Below are 25256 nucleotides of genomic sequence, written 5' to 3'. Positions count from 1 at the left end.
AAAAAAAAAAACCCAAACCTTGTCACTATCAGCCTGTAGTTTTGCAAGATTTTATAAAAATCTCATCAGCTTTCACAGATACATATCCTCTTTAGCTTTGCCACAGCACAGTATTTTAAATAGTGTACAATTTTGGAAGTGTATTACGAATGATCAGGTATAAGAGTTGCTAAAGTTCTGTAGATACTTGGACCTTCAGGACCAAATTTGACTGTGCCAAAAGCATTATTGTCATTGTAGCATTGTGAAGTAGAAAATTCATGATTCCATAAATATTTAGGCATAACTAAGTCATTGCCTGAGATAGTACCTGTGGATTGTTCCTGGTAGTTCTAATTCTGGGTTTTATGATCTTATTTGGAAGTCCAGGATGTCTTGTAGGTAGAAAAGGGTCTGTAAGTCTTGACTTCTGGATTATTCCTGAAACATCTCATCATTTTATGCTGTTTTGGCAAACATCAGGTGACAGGCTGTAGATGTAGTATTGTCTTCTGTAAACCTTATTGATCCTTGTAGAAAGATCTGAGATTTCTTATAATAAAACAAGTTATTAAAAGATATTTGGTATAGCGAATTACAGAACATTCTCAAAGGGAAAAAACACATAGCCGTAGCTCAGACAAAGCTTTTCAGACATTCTGTTTCACAGGGTGCATACTGTTATCTAAAAGAACATGTGCATAAAAGAACTCATAGATATGTTAATTCTTTTATTTCTGTGCATTCTTTTAAATATTTTGATGCATAGTTAAGACCATGGTGAACTCAACCCTCTGACATAATAATGAATATATAAATACAGCCACAAGAGCCAGCGTGGACTTCACAGAGAGAGACTTACTCATTGAACATGAGAATGTTTATTGTGTCAGGATAGGGCCTCTACTGGCGTCACTTGCTTTCTCCTTCTGTAAGCTCATCTTTATCAATTTGCATTTATTATAATTACCTGCACTTTTGCTGCTCAGAGTTGTAATATTTAATTTGACCTTGGTCTCGCCAAATTTTGAAATAGGAAGGAACAACAGATACTGTTGCAACAAGTAAGGACAAAAACTATTTCCCCCTCTCCTCCTAATCAAAAACCAGAAGGTAGTCACATTTAACAGTACAACGATAACAAAATAAATGTGTTTGTATCTTTTCAAAATGGAACTGAATAGTATGCTCAGTTCAAGGGTCAGCCTTTAGGAGAGGAATATAAATCAGTCAGAACATTCTCACTAGACTGCTCTCCTCTTTTGTCCTGCTACTTCATTATTGTGTTTCAGCTTCTAGTTAGTCAATCTTGCTGGGGTAATTGTGCTGGTTATTTTTGCCTTGCATCTCTAAAAAGGAGATTGGTTCATCCCAGCAGCAGGTACTGTGGAAGCCAAGTGCTACCCACCCAGATGCATCATACCTGTGCCAAACTGTAATATACTCAAACTGCTTCTAACATGACAGATGGGACTTTGATTTATTGCTGTGTTGTAGGTAATTTACCTATGAAGTGTTCTGCTGTCTTGCATTATGGATTAAGTTTCTAACAGTTTTCCATATGAAATTGCAGAGCAAACTCATTACAATTTCAGCCATGTTCATGATGACTATATAAAATTAGCTGTGAAGGCATGAAGTTATACCAGAGCCAGATTTTGCACACAATCTGTTTTCTTTTCACAGTAATTATCATGAGGTTGCACATTAGATGGATATTTTTTAAAAGGAAACAGACAATGAACTAACTTTTGTTTTTCAAAATCTCTGTTCAAATATAGCACAAATTACCTTTTAGCAAGAGAAAACTCTGTGATTCTCACCTGATAGATATAACTGGTAGCAATTATCCCAGTTACATTAGAATGATTGTGCTTGTATCCTTATGTGTAGAAGGAAATAGCATTCAGTATTACCTGATATAATATTATGAGTGAGAATATAGTCCTTGCTCTGCTGACACCTTTTTTTCCTTTGCCTGGTGGGGGAGGAGGGGAAATAAAAAGGATTGATTGTTTTTATCTTGACTTCTAAATCATAATTCTCTCCCAACTTCACCCTGTTTCTTAAGGTTTGAGTAACTGAAGCATGTCTCCCTTGAAAACATAGTAATTTGTATAAGACATGCAAGATGGATGTATAAAGACTTTGGAGTGGAGAGGTTAACAGTAGAACTGAAACCTCTTGTCTGCAAAAGAGTGTTTTAAACAGTCCTTTGTATTCTATTGTATGCCAAACTAACAGTTTTGTCCAAGTGGTTACTAACCTTGAAAAATTTTCTGACAGTAATTCAAGAAACTATATTAGAATGAGACTCAATAATTAATACAGAAGTAAAATGTTTTTATCTCCATGTGTTTTCATAAAATGCACTAGACTTACCTTATCCTGCAGATATCTGCAACCCCCCCAAAAGTAAAAATCAACAAAACCTTTAGAACAGATTTTTCTAAACGCTAAATATTTACTAAAAGCATAATGAAAGCAGATATTTTCATAAAAATGCACAATGCTATCGGTTTGCATTGTACAATTTGGGGTTAGGAAAATGTCTTTTTCACATATGCATCTATACGATCTCTTTCTAGACAAAATATTTGTTCATCATCTGCCTTTTATTATGGGCAGTACTGGATGCCTGTATATATTCAGGCAGAGCTGGCCGAACATATATCTTCACTGCAGAGTTTGATGTAAATGTAAAAATAATTTTAGAAAGTTTTGAAGAAAACACTGATCAATTTTTAAATTAAAAGTGAAGGCATCTCTTTGTGTGTTTCTTTTTAGGCATTTGATAGAAGTTGATAACCGGAGTTCAGTGGTGTTAATTTCCCTAATTAAGATATATCCCTATACTTTTTCAACATTTTTTAATTTTTTTTTTGGCATAGACCTTTCTTTTCTCCTGACTTCACAGAGAATGTAAGCGAGTGGAGTGGGAGACCACCTGGCAGAAGAGTTTAGCATGCTTTCTTGCTGCTTCACTCCTGCACAGCATCGGTTTTTCAGCCCTTGTTTGGGCAGCATCAAAAGATGGACATGGCCTCACCTCAGCCAGGAGTACCACCGACACCAGAGGCAGGCCACAAGGCTAACACAAAGGAAAATTGAGAAAGAGAGTCCCAAAAGATAACTGATCAGTGTAGCAGAGGTAGTGGAAAGGCATCTGTGACTTTTTCTTTAGTATGCCTGTAAGGAGAAGAGCACCTGGAAGGAGCAGAAGCCAAAGAATATGTGAAGTGGGAGGTGGAGAGGGATGAAGAGAGGAAAGAACTGGGACTGCACTGGCGAGAGTCTTGCTGCTTGTTTTAGGAAAGAACTGTGATAAACATATGAGCTTATAATGAGGGATTTGTTGATGGCCCTTGAATTCATCTGAGAAGAGGCTCCCATTGGGCAGTACATGACCTTATCTGGAATAAATTCGAAATGATTTGGCATGCCCTCAGATTTTTGGACAAAGGGATAAAGGTGAGCCTTTTATTTCCAACTGTATTTTCCCCTCTTACTTGGAGCATGAGCAGCTTCTATAAATGGACAGTGCAGATAAAATAACAGAAGAGACCCAAAGTGAGAACTATACATGGTAGTAATTACCTGGACACCATCTCACATTACTCAGCTGACCACAAGGTTTTGGGTTGCATGTGCAGAAACAGAATAGTATCTGATAATCCCTGCTCCATCAGGTGCACCTGTAAGGCAGACAACAGTATTTACTGTTCAAACAGTATTGTTAGGAAAAAAATCTGAAAGGAAGTAAATGAACTACTATGAAAAGGGAAAAATAGATTAAAAACTCTAATGGGTGATATTGAGCCATTGATTTTAAAGCAAAACTGTAAAAATCAGTGAGTAACTCCAACTGAAAAGCAATGGTACAATAAAACCACTAGTATATATAACTCAGTAAATGAAAATATAATTCTTTATCGCTGAAAGACTGTGTTTTAAATTTCTGTCTGCAAAATATTTAAGAAACTGTCTCTTGCTCTGTATGAGTTTATGATTTGGGGAAGATAGCAAAGAACAGTGTAACCTTGCCAAACAGTGCCAAACCCAGAAATTATTTGGGACAGACAGAAACCTTAACTCTTGCTTGGTTTTGCCTCAGTTTTATTTTTTTTCATAGTTTCTCAGTCTACCAATCTTCCCCTCGATTCCTATGCCTTTATCAAAGGCAGTCTCTGCATCTGGCAGAGAACATTTGTCCTCATTTCCTCAAAACCCTCCACAGAAACTGTCTGTTCTGCAGGGTTTAGAGAAGACAGGACCTTCATCTAAACCTTCCACTGGTCTTGCCACGTCAGGAAAAGAAAACTTTAATTTTCTGAAGGATGCTGTGCCACTTATGCCAATGAAGTGAGAACTTCCCGAGGGAGGGTGCAGCGGTGTAATTACATAGAAAAATGTGACAAAGCAAGAAAAAGGAGAAGAAAAAGTGAATAATGAAAGCATTGTACTGTGGCATATCCATTAATATTGGGTGTATGTCCCATTGCATATGACATTTAAATTTGCAGTGCAGTTATGAACAGAACAGGGAACAGTCCTATGGCAGGCTGAGAAAATGAGCTGTCTCTATCTCCAGCAGCTGAAGGCAATTCCTCAGTGCAATGGCCTGGGTTCCTATGTCACGTAAGGGCTAAAGGCACATTACTGCTCAAAACAGAGTTTAACTTTGTAATTTACAGTAAATGCAACTTCTAACGTACTTCCCTGGGTGGCAGAGAGGGCTTCTGTGCTGGCCATCAATTTGAGAAAATGTCAGTATCAGATATGAAAAACTGAAGGAAATGCCAGTTTATTCTTGAAGTGGCTGTTGCTTTAGCCCTTAAAATAATTAGATTACCACAGGTGGTTATTATTTATATCAAGGCTCGTACATAACACTGACGTTTTAGCTGAAGCAGTATTCTGTTTCTGTAGTTCTCAGGAATTAGCATTGTGGAGCCCATGTGCTATCTTTGATTACGGCTACTCAAAATGGCATTTCACTGTACATGCAAATTTAAAATATATTGTATTGTTGTGAAGACACTGAAAATTCTTCCAGCTCTGTTTTCACATTCAGCTGAAAAACAAAATAAAAACGAAAAGCCTTTCCTTGCCTTAGCAGCTTGTTGCCTGTGTTTTTCACACAGCCTATGTGTTGCTTTCTCTACAGGGAATGCACAGCTGTTTTCTTGGGAAAGTTTCCCTACATTTTTTTTGGCCATCGCACAAAACTTTGTGGTCTAGACCACATGTTTCTGGAAGACTGAAAAAGGGTCTGGTGATCTTTTATTTATCTATTGTATGCCTAAAAAACTAAGCCGCTCACAAAACTGAACAACAAAAATTCTTTTAACCAAAACCAGACACTTTGCGTTGCCCACTGGGAAGGACTCTCCTTAGCAGGGCTGCACAGGTGCCATCTCAGCTTCACCACGGGTCCTGCACTGCAGTGTTTTGATGGGTTGCCATTGTCAGTGCTGGTAGTGGTGTTTAGAGTACTATTTCAGAATAAAGTGGACTTTGATTATCTGTTGCACATGTGAAACTAGCCATTGGAGGCTATCGTACTCACAGCCAGAGTACTACAGTGCAAATTGCTTCTCTTGCCATGGAATCAAAGGCTCCTTTATTCTACTCTATAACTAAGGTAAATTTTGCTAAAATTTCAGATGCTGAGCAGAGTGCTCCTAAAAATGCTGAAGAAGGGAACAAATAGATATGTATTTTATAAATCTGATTTATGTTAAGTCAAAAAAAATGTAAGTAATCCTTAGGTCTTTTTATTTTAGAATTGCTTGTAGAATTTTTTAAGAACCCTTTGCTAGCCTTTCTCTACTTTCACATTTTTTCATAGCATCTTATGGATGTTTTGCCTAGTTCTCCAAAGATCTTTATATTTCTCCTTCTTGTTGTGGAAGAAGGAAAAAAAGAAAATAAAGGTATTGTTTTCAGAAGTTTCATTATTTCTCTTTAGCACTTACAGCTTTGTGACTTTACCTTTGGATAAACTGAGCTATATTGAAAAAAACACTTTCCTTGAGTGTTTCTGAAGAAATGATCAGCACAGAAGTACAGTATCATCATTTGTTCAAGAGTTACATCTCCATAGAGATGTAGGAAGTAACCCACTATTAGTCAGAACTTCTTGTCTGTTTTTTTAAAAAATAAGACTTACTTTTTATGTAAGATTTTATGCATTTGGATGATTGAATGGTTGATGCATTGAACTATTTCTTCACAACCAGAAATATCACAAGGATTGTTAGTCTATTTGTTTGAAGAAAGCTATAATTTGCCATAAAATAGGTTCTTTACAGAACATTCTCCATTGGCTTTTCTATCCCTGACAGGGTCTCTAGCTCTCTTATTTTTCATTTTTATTCTAATTAAAGAATTATCTTTAAGTCTTATTAAAACTTAATAAGCTTTTTCTGTACCTAGTAAATTCCATAATTCTGGAATACAAGAGGATACATTCTCTTGCTCACAGGCGTTCCTATGGAACTGAGGTCTATAATAATGCTTTTCAAGGGAGTACAAAAGGTTGCTTGGAGTGTTACTTTACTGCCATGGCTGTCATTTATCAGAGAAGCTTCTAGGTGCCATAAATTCATTTCCCCGAGGATGTCTCTGAAGTGTTTATACTTGAAGACTTGATAAAGACAAGGTAAGGAGAAAAAGAAGATAAGAAGATTACAGATATTTTGTAAGAATGAATGAAACACAGTGGCTGGGAAAATGAAGAGGAGGAGCAGTTTGTCAGACTGTTGCAGTTGTTGGTGCAGAAGGCTCGGAATAGTAAATACTGTGTATTAACCTCAGTGATCCGGGTGACACTGAAGACTTCAACAGTCTGATAAATAATTTTAGATTATAAGTGGAAGTCCTTATAAAGGACTTACAAGTCCTTTATAAGTGGAAGGGGTCTTTGCATTATGCAGTAACAAGCTGTGTGCTCAAATAAAATATGCAAGAAGGTTTCAGACTATGTACGTTAAACAGTAGATCATAAAGTAATAATGCTATTAATGAAATCACCTGCTCAGAGCAGAGGTTTTCTAGTCTTCTCTAAGCTCCTGAAGCTCTTAAAAAAAACCCTTAGTACTACAGCTGTCTGACTCAGGTGTTTATATGTGAAATGCCTGCAAGGAGGTAGATTAATTGCAGCCAGTGGACCTGTGCAGGCTCTTTTCCCATGAGTAGCATTTGCATGAGATGAGACTTTGTCAGTGTTTCCTGCCACCTTGATTCTGTGTGATTATACTTTATTGGAAAAGCAAGGTGAAATGTGATCATCTACATCAATATTTCTATCCCTCTGAAGAACAAGAGAACTTCCTGTCTCTCTGTACCTTGATAAGTGCTTATTAGGCAAAGCAGAAAAGACACTGAGAGATGCCCAGACTAGAAGAACCATTTCGCCATTAGAACACTGCTGTGAAATGAGGGAAGGCCAGTTGCAGGTCTGTGATCACAGGTCAAAAAAAACAATAGATCCTGTAACGGAGCAACTAGACCATCTTTGCCTACTGAAGAATCTCTTTGTCTCTCCTTTTAGCTTTCAACAGACCTTCCTATGCACAGTCAACTTACTGCCATGCAAGTGTCTTTGAAATGGTGCCATTTAAAAAGCAAGTTACTTTTGATGAATTGGCATTTTCCACTAATTAATACAAAAAGAACCGTCAGGCCATAATTAGGTCTTACTGGAGCCTGAATATACAGAATCAGCAGCGGTATGATACCAGTGTTTCCGTCTTGCTTGTGCTGGTGCTGCTAGTAGCATAGCTGTTGGCACAACACCAAGCAGATGTAACAATTATGGTGCTTATACATTTTTTTTTTGTTATATTCATTACAACTATTAAACAGTAGCTATAAAGTTACAGAATTTCAATCTCATTATACCTTTTTCTGCATTCCTTTTCTAAATTACTCTTTCAAACTGTTTCTTGAAATAACTAGATTTCCTGTGGGCAAGATGCTAACAACTAAGCATGCCCATTTAGCTAAAGGCATTGTAGCACATGCTGAATTGAGCATTATGCAGTGTTTCTGTATCGAAGGATCAGTGCAGTGAGGTGAAGCCCATGCTGCAGGAAACCAGTGCTTCTGATAGGCAGATCCAACACGCATCTCTAAAAAAAATTCATTCAGATGAAGAGAGGCGACTGACACTTGTCACTCTGTGTTCACATCAAAGGTAGCTGGAGCGTTCATTCAGTGCCTGGGGGCAGATGGCCCCATCACAGATCCTTGAGCTGCACAAACTGCTGCTTGTGCCCAGAACAGAACTGAAGCAGTGACCAAGCAGGGACGAGTTGATCTCACTTAGCCCCCACTTCCCCCAGAGTGCATGTGGAGAATAACTCCTTCTGCCTTCTCCTCCTCCACTCCAGGCACTTCTTTTAGTGTATATTCTTTTTCACTGGCACAGGCAAACTGAAAAGAAAAAAATGGAATCCAAAGCAATGAAAAGATAAGGAAAGTTGTACAGAGTGACAGGATAGGTATTAAATTTCACTTCAGAACTGGCAAGTTTAAGGAGACCATTACAGCATATCTGATATTTTTAAATAAGCTGTCATCTGTACAGTATTTTTCTCATTAAAAAAGAAAATCATTCTGCCTTAGACTACACACAGTTTCACCTATAGAATCATGGAGAAGAGATGCTTTTCTTTTCATGCCTCAGGGCTTTGATAGTAGTTTCATTAAGTCAGACTTCTGTCATTGCCTCTGTGAAGGGAGTAACCGAGCCTGGATTTCATGCTCCTTCCCTTTCCTCCCCTTTTAAAAACAGTAAAAAGCTAATTTGCACAAGATAAAGAACAAACTAAGAAAACAAATCCTATTCAGAAAATTTCCTATAACAATTAATTTCTCAATTACACTAATTGAAAAGAACAATAATAAGAGATTGTGTATTTTGTGGCAATTGAAAAGAAATGTTTAATTGCTGCATGTAAGTAAAATGACAGCTTAAAGCATTCTTGTAAGCAACAGTACTCTTTGGAAGGTAATTAGTGAAAAATATATAGTAAACAGATGATAACTGTTAGGCTAAACAAATGACTTCAGTTTCATCTCATGATAAAGAACTATAAAAGTGAACCTATCATACCATTCAGAAGGAAACTTGCTTTTTATTTTAAGCTATGGTTGATTATAAACTGTTTTTTTCTTTCTGTGAAAATATATGTATGTTAAGCAAAGTAGCAGTGAAGAAAGCAGATTGCAGAAATATCTCTGGATTCGTAGTGAATTCAGACATTTGGTGACTATGGGATGGACAGGTGAGCTCATTAATTTGCCACTACCAATATAAGATAACCAAATGGTTGATTGACACGTTCACTGTTTAGTGTCTTTTCTGAACATAGCCAGATCACTGGTATTTGAGAACCATATGTGCATGGTAATTTTTGGTATATATGGTTATCATCAGAGATAGTCATCCTATGAATAAATATTAAGGCTAGTGCTAACTTCACGTTTGACCAAATACTTGGTTAGAGATTGTCCTTTGGTGCCTTAACAGTGAGATCAAAAGTTCAGATGGTCATGAAATAATTTGCCATTGCAGGCTAGAGGACTACACATAAATGAGAAGTGTTTGTGAAATGGAAGTCATTCCTTTTTCCAGTGTGGCTGGGCAAACATACAAGAGAGGGACACGAATTTGAGTCTTGTCCCCATTTGAAATATGGAGATATTTCAACATGCAAAATCTTTCTTTCTTTTCCTAAAAATCCTAGTCAAAGCTAGGATGAAAAGGATTTTAAAAGGATGAACTGTAGAAACACCAGACATACAGTAACACTTGCAAGGGCCAAAGCAATGTTTCTTGATTCCTGGTTGAATTTCCAGTGGAGGATGAGAGGAGAGTCGCCTTTTGCCCAGCACATGGAAACCAGCTGCAGCTCTTTAGTGAATATGAAGCAGGAGCATAGATTATTTTCAATATTAGGACAGAATCAATGAGTCCACTCCTATGCAGATGAAAAAACTGTTAACATATGGAGGAGAATGAGCACTGCAAATAGCGAATACGTAGTGGCAGCTACTGAAGAGAATTCTTTTAAATGTTGGGTGAGGCTGAGTAGAAGTTGAGCGTAAACACTTTATTTATCCAGAATTTTTTGCAGTTTGGGAAGGTGGTTTTGACCTTTCTTTCCTTTCTGTTCTCCAGTAATCTAGACTGTTCAGGTTCTCAGCCAAGGGCAGTAGGTAAAAGCTCAAGACCTATGCTGTGTTTGCATAACGTGAAGAGGCCTTGCAGGAATGAGGAATACTCGTTAGCGAGGTAGGATTCCCTTACTGTAGAAGAGAGCTGAGCAGTGATCATGTTCTCCACTCTATTCTAGCTGCCCGTAGCTGAAGCTCCAGGCTAGAGGCATCAGCACTGCTAACACAGAGTAGCAGACCCAGTATATTGTTGTTTGGTTCCGTAACTGTGAGTCAAGTCACACAAGCAGGTGGTGAATGGATTGTATGACTGACAACGACTGCAGAGAAGAGATAATAACTTTGGAGACCTATCACCCAGCTGACAGGGTTCATTAAATAGCACTTTTTGCAGCCTGAGATGGAAAAGATGCTTGTAACAGTATCCTGCAATATCTACATGCCCTATCCTGCCTTCCACAGTCAAGCAATGACTGGTCCAAAAATCAGAGTTCCCCATCTTTTGTGAGCAGGAATACTGGTGTTACCTCATTTGCACTACACTGTGTCAGGAGTAATGCTTGCTGCTGGTGACAGGTCAAGGAGTTAAAGAAGAGAAAAATATCACGTTCTAGGAATAAATATGACAAGAGAAAATTGAATCAAAAATCTGTTAAATATCCATTAATAAATATGAGCTATACAATTATTCTAATTACTTTCCCAATAATCTGTAACTTAATGTCTTTTATTATTAACATATAACCCACTTATGAAGTTAGACTGGAATTTCTTGCAAAAGGAAAAAAACATTGTAGCCTGCTGTCTATGTTACTCACATTCTTCCTGGGAGAATCAAGCCTCAGGGATATTTATACAGATTAGATTATTCATTCAGCAAACAGAAACAATATCATGTGATATTTAGACATACAACCATGCAGCTCAGCTAGAGAGTTGGAAGTATTGAATACTGGGTTAAGAGATCATTTTAAAAGCTTGTAAACAATCTAATTTCTCAAATGATTGAGTGAAAAAAGCAAATTAATTTATTATTTCCTATCAGAGGGAGATAGATATCATTAAAAGGGAAAAATGTGCCATATGAAATTACACATTCTTTTTTTGGGGGAGGGACAACATCTAATTTGTACATACAATTTTAATAGCATTGTTATTAAATGAAATATATGGAATTTAATTGAAACAGCTTATGAAGTGTTTTACCAAAGTGGCTGCTTTAAAATACATAATGTTTTCATTTATAGCATCTTTAAATGGAAGTTATCTATTTTCATTATGTGGTCATTCCACAGAATTTTGCAAATCTTATCCCTTTAATCTTAAAAACTATATTTTCTAGAAAGATTGTTTTTAAAAAGTGATGTTCTTTTTCGTAAGGAGGAAAACTGTTCCCCCTTATATTCTTTCAGTACTAGAATATTCATTGCTCTTGCAGTTATCCTTCTGCTGCTGAATGAAATCTCAGCAAATGAAATATAGCTATATTGTTTAAAAATTAATTGCCTGTGAATTTTTTGTCAGATGAAACCAGTTTGCATTTTTAAAATTTCTTCATCAACGTAATTTGAGTGCTAAGTCAACATTTTGTTGAACACCAAATTTAAGCATATCAGGCATTACATATATTTCTGTGAATTGTAAACCAGAATGTTATTTTAATATGTTTACTTTTTAAGTAAGAATTTAAGTTTTCTTCATATTTAACAGTTGGTGTAATTCCATAATTATTTGCTTTCAAAGTCCACTTACGCATTTGAATAATTTTGAGAAAGAGGCAATAAAACCTCGCATGTAATTAATATGTCAAAGCCCCTCCCCAGCTGCTATTCTTCACAAATGTGTGATCATGGTTCAGTTCTGTCCGTGTCCATACAGCTCTCATTATCTCCAGAGCTATGTATTAACACTGCTTGAGAAGGCATATATTTTTAATACCAAACACACTTTCCACAAAGCAAAATTTTCTACCTAAACCATTAACCTTTCCACACTCCAAGAGAATTATATTAATTTTCCATCAAAAAAAAAAAAAAAAAAAACCAAAAAACCCCAAACAAACAAACAAAAAACAACCAAAAAAACCCCAACCCAGACCAAACCAAACCAAACCAAACCAAAACAAAGCAAAACCAAAATGCATTAATTTATTTTAGCTTAAACCATTTTACATTTTGTTTTGGATAGCTTCAGTGTTAAACGGTATTTGCTTAAACAACCATTGCAAATGCCATCCATTCTGTTCTGTATCTTGGGATCCCTGTTCAGCCTCCCATCTTTTCCTGAAAGGTTGTCTGTCTGGTACCTCCTGCAGAGAAGTGAGGGGCCTAAAACTCCTTGAATAAGCAAATTAATGTCAAACTGAGACAACATTGTTTAGATGCTTTGAAACAATTCCTTCCCTGCCTGTCGTGTCTTCCCCTCCTCCAAACTATTTCAGAAAATTTTTTACCCTTTCCTTCACTGGAAAAAAGTAAAAATAAAAATTCTTTAGGTAGAAAATGAAATCTTGCGCCCAGCAAAATGAAGGACAAGAGGAGAAGCAAAGCTCCTCGGTTGCTTCAGCTTGTTTCAAGGCCTACAGCACAATACCCCAGAGAAAAAGGATTTTGACATAATGATGCCTGCTTATATTTTGTGGAAAATGCAAGAATTACATTTGAACTCCTGAGGTGTAAACCCAGTGAACTTTCACAGGGATTAGGAAAAATACTGGAAAATTGTTTTGTAACATTGTAAACTGTGTGTTTATAGAAACACTCAACCAAGAAAAAGCTATTTGAATAATAGGAAAATATTGTCCGTCCAAAGAAAAGCACCCATCTGTTTTTTGCCATAAGGAATCTGAAACACAAATATAAAATCCTCACCTGATATTTGATAATTAAAGATTCATCAGTACCTCCCTATAGCATTCACTTTCTTATTTTGATAACCAAATTTATTAAAATTCTTCCTTTAAAATTTTAGAAGCGCAGTTATAAGGACAAAATGATTGAACTTGAAAGTAATCCTTTAGTATTTTCCTGATGAATTAGATGCTATATATATGTGTATCACAATAGAATGGTTCATATTTTAGAACCTTTAAATAAATTATTATTTTAAAATACATGGTTACAGTTGATGTTTAGCTAATTGTTCAGCAGTAGTCATTTAGACCTCCCCTAGGGTCAATGGAGAGAGAAATATTAGGATGACAAAGGCATGTTTATTTAATCTATGCCAGACATGAATTTGAGAATGAGATTAATTGACCCTCGTTATCTGTCTGGTTCTGAGAGTGGGAGTCAGGATAACTGGTTTAAATTAGACATTTGACTTCTAGAAAGCTGAACTAAGGTATCGCACTAACTTTTCAATCTTTGTTGTCAGTCTACATTTTTCAAGCCTTTAGTACAGAAAGAGAGCACACTTAATTTTATAATTCTAAAAGTTTCTGTTCAGAGTCCAGTTTTGGTGATAGTCAAGTTTGCTGCCTTTTGGTTCACTGGATTTTTTTTTTAAAGTAGTAATAGATGAAAATTGCAAAGATGAAAATTATGTAAGTATTAGGATGTATAAGAAGTTTCTGGTATCTCTTCTACATGGCACCTGCTATGTAGACCGTAATGTCATCTACACAAAATCGGCTTGCTTTAGGGTATGTAGACCTCATACTGCCCTCACAAGCAAAGCTGGTGTAAGACAGCAATTTTCTTTGCTTTCACATGTATTACTGCAAGTCCTTCCCCCAGTTTGGTTATGGGCCCATTGTGAGTTTTCCAGATACCAAGCTGGAGCAAGCCTATTAGGAAAAAACCTAAAGGCATGATATTGTCAGTAGGCTTGCGTTATACCTTCAGGAGTTTGGTGATGGTATGAAACTTAGGATGGTATAAAGCTTCATATGCTAATATTCTAGAAAAGTCAAGGTATCCTATAGAAAACATGAGTTGAGTTTTGAGAGGCAAAATAATAGCAGTAGGATGAAATTCAGAAATTCTGAATCCAAGGACTCAGGTACCAGTACAAGCTGTTGCTATAAACTGGAAGATGAGGAGCACAGCAGTTGCCAGTGGCAAGGAGAAAATGAGGAATCTGAGTGATGAAGCTTCTCATACAATGACTGCAAACAACCATTTCAATGCATCTTGGTTTTCCACCAGATGGGAAAGACACAGTAGTATGAACCATGAATCAATGAGACTTCCTCTAAAATATTATGTACAGTTCTAGTAATTGCGTTTGGAGACAGATGAACTCAAACTAGAATGGATGAAAAAGAAGAGGGCCAGGTGTGCTGTCTTCTGAACAAAAACTAGAATAGACTACTTGGATGAGGCTGGGAAGAGACATGATTCCCATCTATAAACACTCCAGAGAGAAATAACAAGGGACAGGAGCTTTTGGAGCTGCTAGATCATTTTGTACTGAGCATTAGTTGATTTAAACTACATGTGCATGCATTTAGACTGAAATTTATAATAAGGTTCAAAACTGTTTTTAAGACGGGTGAGCTTCTTGCCAGGGACAAAACTGTTGTATGAAGTGCAAAAGGTGTACCATTCAAGCTGGATTTTCAAGTGAAGGTACAGGGACCTAGGTCATCTGAAAACCTGGTCAGTTATCAGTGTTGTTGAGTGCTGACATTTTGGAAAAATCTGACATTGGCACTTATTCCTGTAAGGAATTCAGATAGCTTGGATGTGACCAGGTCCAGGTACTGTACATAAATGTCATTAATGTCCTGTTTTTCAAGCGATACCATTCATGTATTTAATTTGCTTATGTGGTTTATTTTATCAAGGACTGAACGCTGATCTCTAAAGATTATTAGGACTCTGAGAATTTGTTGGGCTAAAAAAGGCAACTTGCTAGTTATGAAATATTATGAGGAAAGAACCTGGTAAGCTCAACTTACGTACTGAAGTATCTTGTGAGAGATCAACATTCAGGTTTCTCTTTTACTGGTTGCATTGGGATATTGCCTCTACTGGGATACAGTTTACATTTTAAAATATTATTCCCTGGTTCAGTTGGAAGTCATTATGAAAAAGACCTCACCTCCTTTGCCTTTTTACATTCCTATTTATTTAAGGGTAACTGTCATTTTCTAACCAACTCTACTAAGGACCTCATATAATCAGTGTCGTACTACTCACGTTTTTGCTGGAGGAATACAGTAGTATAATTTTGCTACATACAAGGAGACAGTGAATAAGATTATAGCTGAAACAACAATAAATGGTTATTACTGGATGGTGCTTTGCAGTAAAAATCTGTGAAATATTACTTTGAAATCCACTTAGCTCGTGCGTATTTCAGCAATTTTGTTTATTTGTGTAGCATTTACGGGCATCTTCATTTCAGTGATGAGTACAAAACACTGGGGTAGAAATTACTGAAATTATGGCACTGAAACATATAAAGCACATTAATATACTACTCATTTTAGGGCAAACAATTCAATATTCATCTTGAAAAAGAGATAGGTGTGGAGTGGTCAGCAACACAGCATTTCTTCCATTCAGTGAGATACTGAAAAGACCAGGAATACATAGTTGTAACAACTATGAAAAACAGAATCAGCATTCAAAAATACTGTTTACTTTTATGGAAATATAAGACAACATGTAGTGAATTTGAGAGAGAGGAAGATTAAAATGCAGAGAATATTTTATTTGTACAGGCCAAAACCAGTGTAGATAGTATAGAAGCACACTGGGATACAAAAAAAAAGGTATTTGTATTGATAATAAAAGCATTATTTCAGAGTATAAACCAGCTGCTCCAGAGAAATAAATATCACAATCTTTTTATTTAATTGTAGTCAGTTACATCATTATGTATTAAGAAGTTTTTTAAAGCAGTCTGAAAGCGTTTGATTACCAGAAAACATACTGAGGTTAACTGGACCGTGTTTAGGGTTTTATGGAAATAAGCTCATACTTGGGTGTAGTAACATTAGACAGAACAACAGTGTTCTCATTTTAAAAAGTTTATCTTAGTTTTCCTTTGTCTTGCCATGTCTTCATCCAGCACAGGCTCTGCTGAATAGCCTGGATGTTTCATTTTTCTCCCCTCAGAACCCTGGAATCAGATTTAGTTAGGAGTTGCCTTTAGAGGCCTCTGACATCTCTTTAGATGTGCACACATGGAGTCCCTTACTAGTCCTCCTGGAAAATCAAGCACTTCTTGGTTTCAGGCAGGAGCAAGGATGGAAAGGCAATTTGAAATTTAAGTAGAGAGTTTTAACGTAGTCAATTATACTTTGAATGAAGTCTGCTGCTTCTCATGTGGCATAAAAAAAGCCCAGAATAAAAATAAAAATAAAGTCAGTTTTGAGGGAACTTGATGTGGCTCTGAAAGTTATTTCACATAGACGTAAGAAAAGCACCAGAGGTGCTTTTGTAAGTATGGAATTGAGACATCTCTTTTCTGAATAAACCAAAACAATAAAAAAACCCAAACAACCCCAAGCAAACCAAAATTTTCAGTCCAGAAGGGAAAAGATACAGAATACAGTGTGATGAGAAGAGACATCAGAGAGAAATTATGCCACTCACGTATGAAGATATAGGTTCAAGTGTCAAGTCTGATGGATGACTCAGGATCAGTAACAGCTCTTTAAAATATGATTAAAATACAAAGTTTTGACAAAATTTAACTTTGCTGACAGTTTTATCAACTTTGCATGTAAAATAACACTTCAGAAAATCAGGGGAAGCAGCTACTGAATTTTTGGATTTATTCAAGGGATTCACAGTGCTAATGAGAATTTTTAAATGTTTATTGACAAGTAACTTTTTCAACATGTAACATTTTCCCAGAAAATAGTTCAGTTCTCGTTAAGTTACTTGCATTTTTTCATGAGTAAAAAAACCCAACAAAAATCAGTATAATTATTTTAAAGTGCAAAATATCTCATTTTCTAACAATTATTGATATCTGTGGTACCCACAGAGAAAATATTCTTCAAAATTCACTTGGGCAAATTAGTGTTTTATTACACAAAATGAACAAGACCATTTTAATTTTGCTCTCTTTGTATCTTCATTGTAGCACACTTTTTTGTAACTGACATGTGACACACCACAGTAACAACTGATCTGGGAAACCCTCAGTATTGCCAATAACATATAGCAGGCTGAAAAATTGAACTTGCTGTTCTGAGAAATAAAAAAGCAATCATTACTTGGACTGAGTTATCAGTCCTGAGGTATCAGTTGCTGAAGAAAAGACTAAGTTAAAAGTTTTGAGGTAGCACTTCACTTGAATGCTATGACAGAATGTTAATAGAATAGTAGCAGCATGAATGATACAGAATATGAGGAAAGTCACACTGAGAAAGATTAGGAAAAGATTTATTACAGGGTGTTAGTGATAGTATACTGTACACTCAAAGGGTGGATATTATGGGAAGAGTCCTTGATAATATTTTAGATGGCTGAATATTCCTGGGAGTTGTGGGAGACTTCAACCTCCTTGTAAATTAAAAAAAAAAAAAAAAAAAAAAAAAACCAAACAAACCAAAAAACCAAATCCTAAACCAAAATGTTACTGTCCCTATTATTCTATGTATCATTAATTTGGAAACATTTTGAGACACCCCAGTGATAAGCACTAAATTCCTCTTAGTTCTCTATTTTTCCATTTCTCTAAAATCCTCATGTGTAAGCATAAAACCTGACAGAGAAAAAAAAGCTCGCTTGTGTGGGAAAAAGCACCTATTCAAGTAACAGCACTAATGAAAGAGAGCAGTATAAATTGCTGGCAAAGCAAATTGCTTTTAGCATGAATGTTCTTTCTTCAAGGTCATTCTGGTATAAAAGTCCTTTGCAGCTCTCTTGCATTGCACATTTCAATTAATATATAATTTTTGTTAGCAAGGATTACTCCTTACTAGCATTAATCAAGCACATTTTGTATGCAAATAAGGTTGAGTAGAGCGGTGCAGCCTCAGTGCTAGGGAGAATAATGAATTCATTTCCCTGTCCATGTGTGCTACGATGGATGACACGTGTTACATATCCTTACATGAGGCCACAGCAATGGAGGTCTGGACACAGACACGGAGGGGCACTGCACAGTGCACCAAGTTTTTGGCTTTCCCGCGGAAAAGCTGGAGCACTGCACAGCAGCGGGGAGTCTGTGACCACCTTGGTCACAGATATATAGAGCATTGGGCAATCTTGTCCCTTCCCTCTAAGTAAATCTGTGCCTAGATTAGCTGCAACTGATTAGTAGGGTAATTTTAGAAGCAATACTTTGTTTATGCTAGAGTATGCCTGTCTTCTGGTGACCCAGAACTCTGATTCAAACCCACAATGTATGGGATATATTTTTCCAGAATTCTTGCTTCGGAGGTGCAAAATAGCTCTACAGAGGTTAAACCAGACTTACATATTCATCATACATTGTTAAGTACTCCCATGCAAAATTGCTTCCTCTTACTTGTGGAATGCATGTTGTACATGTGGCCTCATCTAATCTTTTGCCACTTTACAAAGCAAAATCATATTTAAATTCAAGAGAATGGGGCAGCCTTCAATTATACAAGTTAAAGGATATGTGCTGCAGTTTGTAATGATTGCATATACATTATATATTCATTTAATTGCGCTACAGAGATGCTGATCCTAATTAAGACTATATTGGCTTCTTCATTGAAAAAGGTTCAAATTGCCTAATTAAGCATCAAAAAAAAAAAAAAAGAAATTAAATTAAGACTCTCTATATGAGTTAACCAAGTTTCTGCCAAGTTTTAACTCACCTATAAACCTGGAAGAGGTTTTATCCTTCTGTGTCTCTTCAACTTACCCTCTTCAACTGAGACAAGGGTGGGAGGTCTGAGGGGCAAACGTCTTGTTCAGGAGGTATTCTTCCATTTTCTGTTTAGGCACCTTCTTCCTTTTGTGGGTCCCAGATGTATCATGCAGTTTAGTACAGTACAACTCTTGAGTATGTTAGTTTGGGACTTTATTTTTCTGAAAATTATGCTATCCAAAAAGACTTCTGAAGAAGGGGAGCAAACAATGCAGAATACAGGACAGATGACTAATAGGAACAAGGAGACCAAATGCACAAGGTAAATTAAGTGAGTTCCTCTGAGTCTTCTGGGTCCTGGCATCTCTCTTTCCCAACTTTCTGTTACCTGATGCCAAGCCTATTTTTCCAATTCACTTCTCTTCATTCCACCTGAGGAATGCTTTCTACTTCATTATCTCCACAGATTTTAACTTTGCTCTTCAGTCACTTTATAAGCATACACAACATTAATGTCTTGCATATGAATACAGCATAAGTTTCTGAAACTTCACACCTTAAACTCTCTCCGAATGCAGCACAAGAGACACAGATAGACACTGTGTACAGTTTCCCTGTCTGCTGCATGGAATGAGCTAAAAAGTATGTCAGTGTACTTTCACAATTTCTGTATAGCTGGGAATTTAAGGAACACATGAAAAGTGTGAGGGTTTGGCTTCTAAAACTTACACATTAATGTGGATATTAGCACTGCCACTAAAGGCAGTTTCTGTAATTTATAGTTGTACTGCCACATGAGTAATACTAAATTAACTAATCTTTGTGTGGGGGTTCTCTGACATATGAATAAAATGTTATTCCTATAAAATATGCAAAACTTAAGTGTATACATGAATGAATTTTCATTTTATAGGTGCCTTTAGATAGTAAAAAAGTGGGGGTGTTTTTTTCTGATTCTTCCTCTTATTGTCCTGACAGTACAAACAAGTGGAACAGTACATGTCATTCCACAAGTTACCTGCTGAAATGCGACAGAAGATCCATGATTACTATGAGCATCGCTACCAAGGCAAGATCTTTGATGAAGAAAACATTTTGAATGAGCTCAATGATCCCCTCAGGGAGGTAAGAAGTAGTTCTTCATGGTATGGAAAACTTTAATGTCTTTGCTGTTTCTGTGTTTAAATGCTCTTTCTGATTCTATTATTTAACATTTAATCTCATTTGACCTTGTCAATGAATGACCAGGAGAATGAATTTTATATTAGATCAACAGAAAGAAATAAGCAGATTTACACTCTGTTTTGAAGCAGTCTGTCAGAGTCACTGCTACCCAAGGATGTCAAACAATAAAATCCTATCCTTAATTGTTAAGAGAAACTCATGTTTTTCTGCCATTCTTTAAAATAGGGAGGGGCTGAACTAGAGTGATCCTGTGTGAAAGGTTTTTTTCTGCTCTCTCTGCTTGCTAACCACACATCTGTGCAGATGAAACTGCTGAACGCCTCCAGTGAAGGGAGAGCTGTTTTGTTTCAGCCTGTGAAGTAGCATCCTTGGTTAAAGTGGTTTTCCTTGAGACGAGGAAGCTGGAATATGATATACAGGGCATTAAAAAATACATTTTGTTAAAACTGTAGTCTGTATTCCAGTTTTGCAGTTTTTATAATGTTATATTACACTATATTACATTACATTACGTTATGTTACATGACTATGTTATGTATGGAAGCAGTTGGAATTTTCTTTGTCAAGGTGCTTGCCTGGGAGGAAGGCAGTGTTCATCTTGTTGTAACAAAGATAGCTGCTTAGTGAAAATATAAATATGACTGTCTTCTGTTGGGTGGTGCTCATGCTTGACCTACTCAAGGATGCTTGTGTTATCAGTTGGATGATATCCTCTACTTAAAGGAAGTAAAAAATAAACAGGAGAAGAATAAAGTTGAAAAATTTAGAGAGAAGAAAGTATAAACAAGGAAAAGTGAAAAACAAGAAAAGGGAAGAATAAAGGAGGAGCAGTCTGATACATGATGAAATCTGTGTAATTTTCAGTGATACCAAGTAATGCCTTTTAGTATCTTCTACCATGGTAGAAGTGGTTCTGTATATATGTCTGTGTATATGTGTAAAATATATATATATAACACTCAACAGAGCACAGGATGACATCTATACTTTTGGAAGGATATGCGAAGGGTGGGCTTTTTTAACAAGTTCTGTGGCATAAGACCATAGGTCTGTGATGGATTGTCTGTACTACCGAATCCTGCTCTTTGTTGTGAAGAGAAAACATATACAATCCATTGCCACAACCATTTGCTTCATATTAAAAACAGTTATGAGAAACAATGCCTTGCCCATTCACAGGCTCTGAGGGCAGCTGGCACAGTTTTGCCATGTCTGTGTTACAAAATTCTGGTAGTGACCCCCCCGCTTACAAACTGCCAACTGGGAATGGTGAACAGTGTCCAAAATTGCTGGGTCATTGCTAGATGGTTCCAAGTCAAATCAGGCCAAACCATGATTGTTCTAACAGTTTAACAGTACAGAGGAGTGAATTCCAGTGCTTGGGCTCATTTAATTCCCTAACATAGATGTAGCCCAAGTCCTTCGGTTATATTGTGAATTTGTAGGTGTTTTTGAGGGCAGGTGGAGGGCTCTGGCTTCTGTACTGCCTCTGACAGTTTACCCCCTGGTTCCTCTCAGTAGCTTTTGAAATGTCAGGAGGAGAATGTACTATAAAAATCTATCATGTAGGACAGAAAAGTGTGGGAATTATCCTTAGAGTACAGTGACAGTCAAAGCATGAATCTTGGCCAGTATGGAGCTTTTGTTTTGTTAAAGGAACAGTAGCACGTACAGATGCATCAGTTGCTGACATTAGAAACTGTTTCATCTATTTTCGCTTTTAAGTAAAGCATTTCTTCATAAATGCAGTCTAATTCCCTTCCATTCCCAAATCTTCTTTTACTAACACCTATCTTCAGTTATCACAGTCTAATTACCTGTCTTTTCCTCCTTTATTTCCCCCTCCTTGTTTCCTCCATTATTCCCTCCCTCCCCTAGTTCTGTACCCTTCACTCCCTTTTTTGTTACTGCTTAAGAGCAGCAAGGTAAATTTGGTCAAGCATAAAAAACAGAAAGCACTTCTGGGGAGAGATCAAGCATGGAAAATTTCAGAAATTCATGAGCCACTAAAAACATGGAGTAAGAATAGAATTTCACGGAAGGAGAGGCTTTTGGTTTTGCTGTGATGATGCTGTACTTAGCATGTCTTCTTTGTTCTCTGTACTATATAAGAAAAAATCATTACTCAGCTACAGTCAGGTTGCACACTACCCTATGATGACAACATATTAGATGGTCCAGAAAAAGATTTAAAAAAAAAAAAAAAGTAAGAATTGGACAGTGACAATGCCAGAGGAGGTTTTGTAACTAGTCTGTCCAAACTCTGGTGGCAGCTCATGCACTGTGCCCTGAAAACACCACTTGGGTGGGTGCTTAGTTTAGCAGTTTCAAATTCTATTTTAGCTACCACTTCAGCATGTGCAGTTTGGTGGTGCAGGTAGTGGCTTTTTGATGTTACTACTGGATAAGTTAGAGCCTTTTAAAGGCAGAACACAATTGTTCATATATTGGATGGGGTATACCATCATACATGCCTGTAACTGCACAAGCCTATAATGTCCAGGTGATTACACAGATACCTTAGCTGCATCATTCAAGAATAAATATTTACTGCATTTCTTAAGCTTTTTATGAGTCCTACATTTTATTATACTTTGAGTTTAGCATAGGATAAGAATTAAATATTCAAGAAATGTTGCAGTGTTTTCAGTTCTCTTTGTTCTCAGCCATTCAAGTTTACTGTATGGGCTGAAACTTTCCACAGCTAGGCTCTCTTTAGGAGTCATGACCATTTTTTGGTCCATATTTTAAATGTTTGGCTCACTGTTTTTTAGCAGAAAAGTAATTATGATCAATATAAATATGATATATATATATATATATATATATATATATATATAACATATATATATCTATTTATGATTAATATAAATATGATCATTCAACCATTAAAAATAGCTAAAGGAAGTAGAATTAGCAGTAAAATTAATTTTTACATGATAAATACTACTAATAAAGCTGTATATGCTTACAGTAGAAGTAAGACTTTTTTGGTAAATAGGATGGATTATAATTTTACTGAGCCTCTGAAAATTATGTATGGAACATTCATAGTAGATTGGATAATTAAAATCTTGAAAGGCTAAGAAAATTTTTGATGCATATGTGTGAGTGACTAACTTTGTTGGGTAGCAGAAATAGAGTCATGTTTATTGTGGGGAATTATCTAGGGCTTCATGAAAAAAATCAAAAAAGAATCCTGAACATTTTTAAATTTTACAAGGCTCTCTCTAGATGCTTCATAGCTGAGTAAAGTAACTGGTAGCTGACCTGTGTTATTCAAGGATAAGCTTGTATGAATAAAGAGATTCTCTTCAGTGACTGGGAACTAAGGTAGACACTTAATAAAAAATGGGATTTAAAAACTTAATTTTCTCCCCAGTTAAGCTAGTTGCACAATTTGGGTATATTAGTCCCATGGTAATGTAGTTAATTGGATATCCTCTGCTCTACACTCTCAAACTGAATTAACCATGCGTTGCCATATGTGGTGTGCTTCTACCTGCTCATAGGAAAAGGTGATCTCTGATGAAAGTAAGGAATTAAAGTTGCTTTTCATTAAATTCAGAAATTTCACTCTTACAGAAAGGAATATCCTCTTTTTCACAGTTAGACTTTTCTGATAATAACTGCCCAGCCTTCTTGAGAATTGCATAGTCAGGAGACACCTTGCAGTTACAATTTTGGTAGAGATGGAAGATTTTAAATTGCTGCTTCCAGGACTTGCAAAGTTGGATTAATCAAACCTATCTGTATCTTCATACAAGTTCTGCGACAAGTCTGAACTAATCATCAGGCTCCTTCTGCACACGCCACCCCCACCTCCAATGCACACTCTCACGGTAAAGAAAACTTGGCTGACCATGTTAGAAAAAAGGCTACATCTTCAAACAGCAGTTGGCACGTGAAATAAATTCTGCCTTTAATAGCATTTGCAATTAACTATATCCCTCCCTCATTTCTTGAGGTAGTATTTAGCAGTTTGTAACAATTAGCATGTTTCCCTTATATAAATACCATTTCTGGTTCTTCAGCAGAGATACTTGTGAAGATTTCTAAAGTTCACATTTTTTAACTTGGACTTTTTACCACCTAGCTGCTTGAACATCATCTGACATCCTAAGGCCCTAGTCCCCAAAGTGGTCTTTATAACTGTCATGACATGAAATGGCTACGGTACAGACAAGAACAACAAAAACAAATAAACCCCCCCACACAGCTAAGAGAATTCTATTCCAAAAGGACACCTGAGTTACAGAAGATTAGAAACATATACGTAAGCTGTTTCATCTAAGAACATAGTGTAAGAAATGTCAAAGTGTCTCAGCTCTGGTGTTTCTGTAAGCGACCAGTCTTGCTAGCAGTAGGTTGATGCCCATAGAAGAACAAGAACAGGGCAGGCATGGTATTTCCCTTAATGACTCTCCTAGACTCCCAGTGTTTTTAGTTCAAGGGATTCTCTGAGACTGGTGTGATTTGTCTACTGGGTAATCCTTAATGTATACCTCTTCCAATTACTTATTTACAGTCCTCTTGAATCCATGTACTCTGCAGCTACACCATCCTTTGGCAAGGAGCACAGACCTGTAGCCTGATGCATGAGAAACCACCTCCTCATTTTGGGATTGAACCTGGCTCTTACTGTTTTTTGGTTTTGGTGGTCATTAATTCTTGTAGCAAAAGTAATAGTACAGTCAATTCCTATGCACTCTTCGCATACCAGGTACGATTTTATAGACTTCTATTATAACATCCTTAAACTGTATTTTTTGGAAGGTATAGAGACCTATTCTGCTTAAATCTTGCATGGAAGTCAGCTCACCCCAATGGTTATCCTTCTTGCCATTCTCAATAATTTTTTCTGGCTCTGCTATATCCTTTTAGAGATGAGAGAATGAGATCTGCAGCCAGCATACTGATAACAATTTGAATAATTCCTCTTCTAGTAATTCCTAACTTTGATATACTTTTTTAATCACTGCCAACCATTGAGTTTACTTTTTTTTTTGAATTATAGCTGTAAGAGCTAACTCCTAAGAGGTAATGGATACATTATTTTCTGTATTTGTCTAGGTTAATGTTGCTCTGTGTCTGTAATTTTCCAACCAGCCCATAAGAAGCTGTTTCTAGTTTCTATTTAACAAGCTTCATCTTTACAG

General features: G+C 36.5%; 1 protein-coding gene across 2 annotated transcripts in view; it reads left to right on the top strand.

Moving 5' to 3' along the window:
- The window catches only part of HCN1 (hyperpolarization activated cyclic nucleotide gated potassium channel 1), a 191794-nt gene that overhangs the window by 125541 nt on the left and 40997 nt on the right, over window positions 1-25256 (top strand). For both annotated transcript variants that reach the window (XM_032987513.2, XM_032987512.2), the window contains one exon: window positions 19891-20037. In XM_032987513.2, coding sequence (XP_032843404.1) covers window positions 19891-20037 — 147 coding nt within the window. The remainder of the gene's footprint in view (window positions 1-19890; window positions 20038-25256) is intronic.

The sequence above is a fragment of the Tyto alba genome, unplaced genomic scaffold, assembly GCF_018691265.1.
Source record: "Tyto alba isolate M040663 unplaced genomic scaffold, T.alba_DEE_v4.0 Super-Scaffold_42, whole genome shotgun sequence".
NCBI classification, from domain to species: domain Eukaryota; kingdom Metazoa; phylum Chordata; class Aves; order Strigiformes; family Tytonidae; genus Tyto; species Tyto alba.
This window is presented reverse-complemented; position numbering and strand designations above follow the sequence as displayed.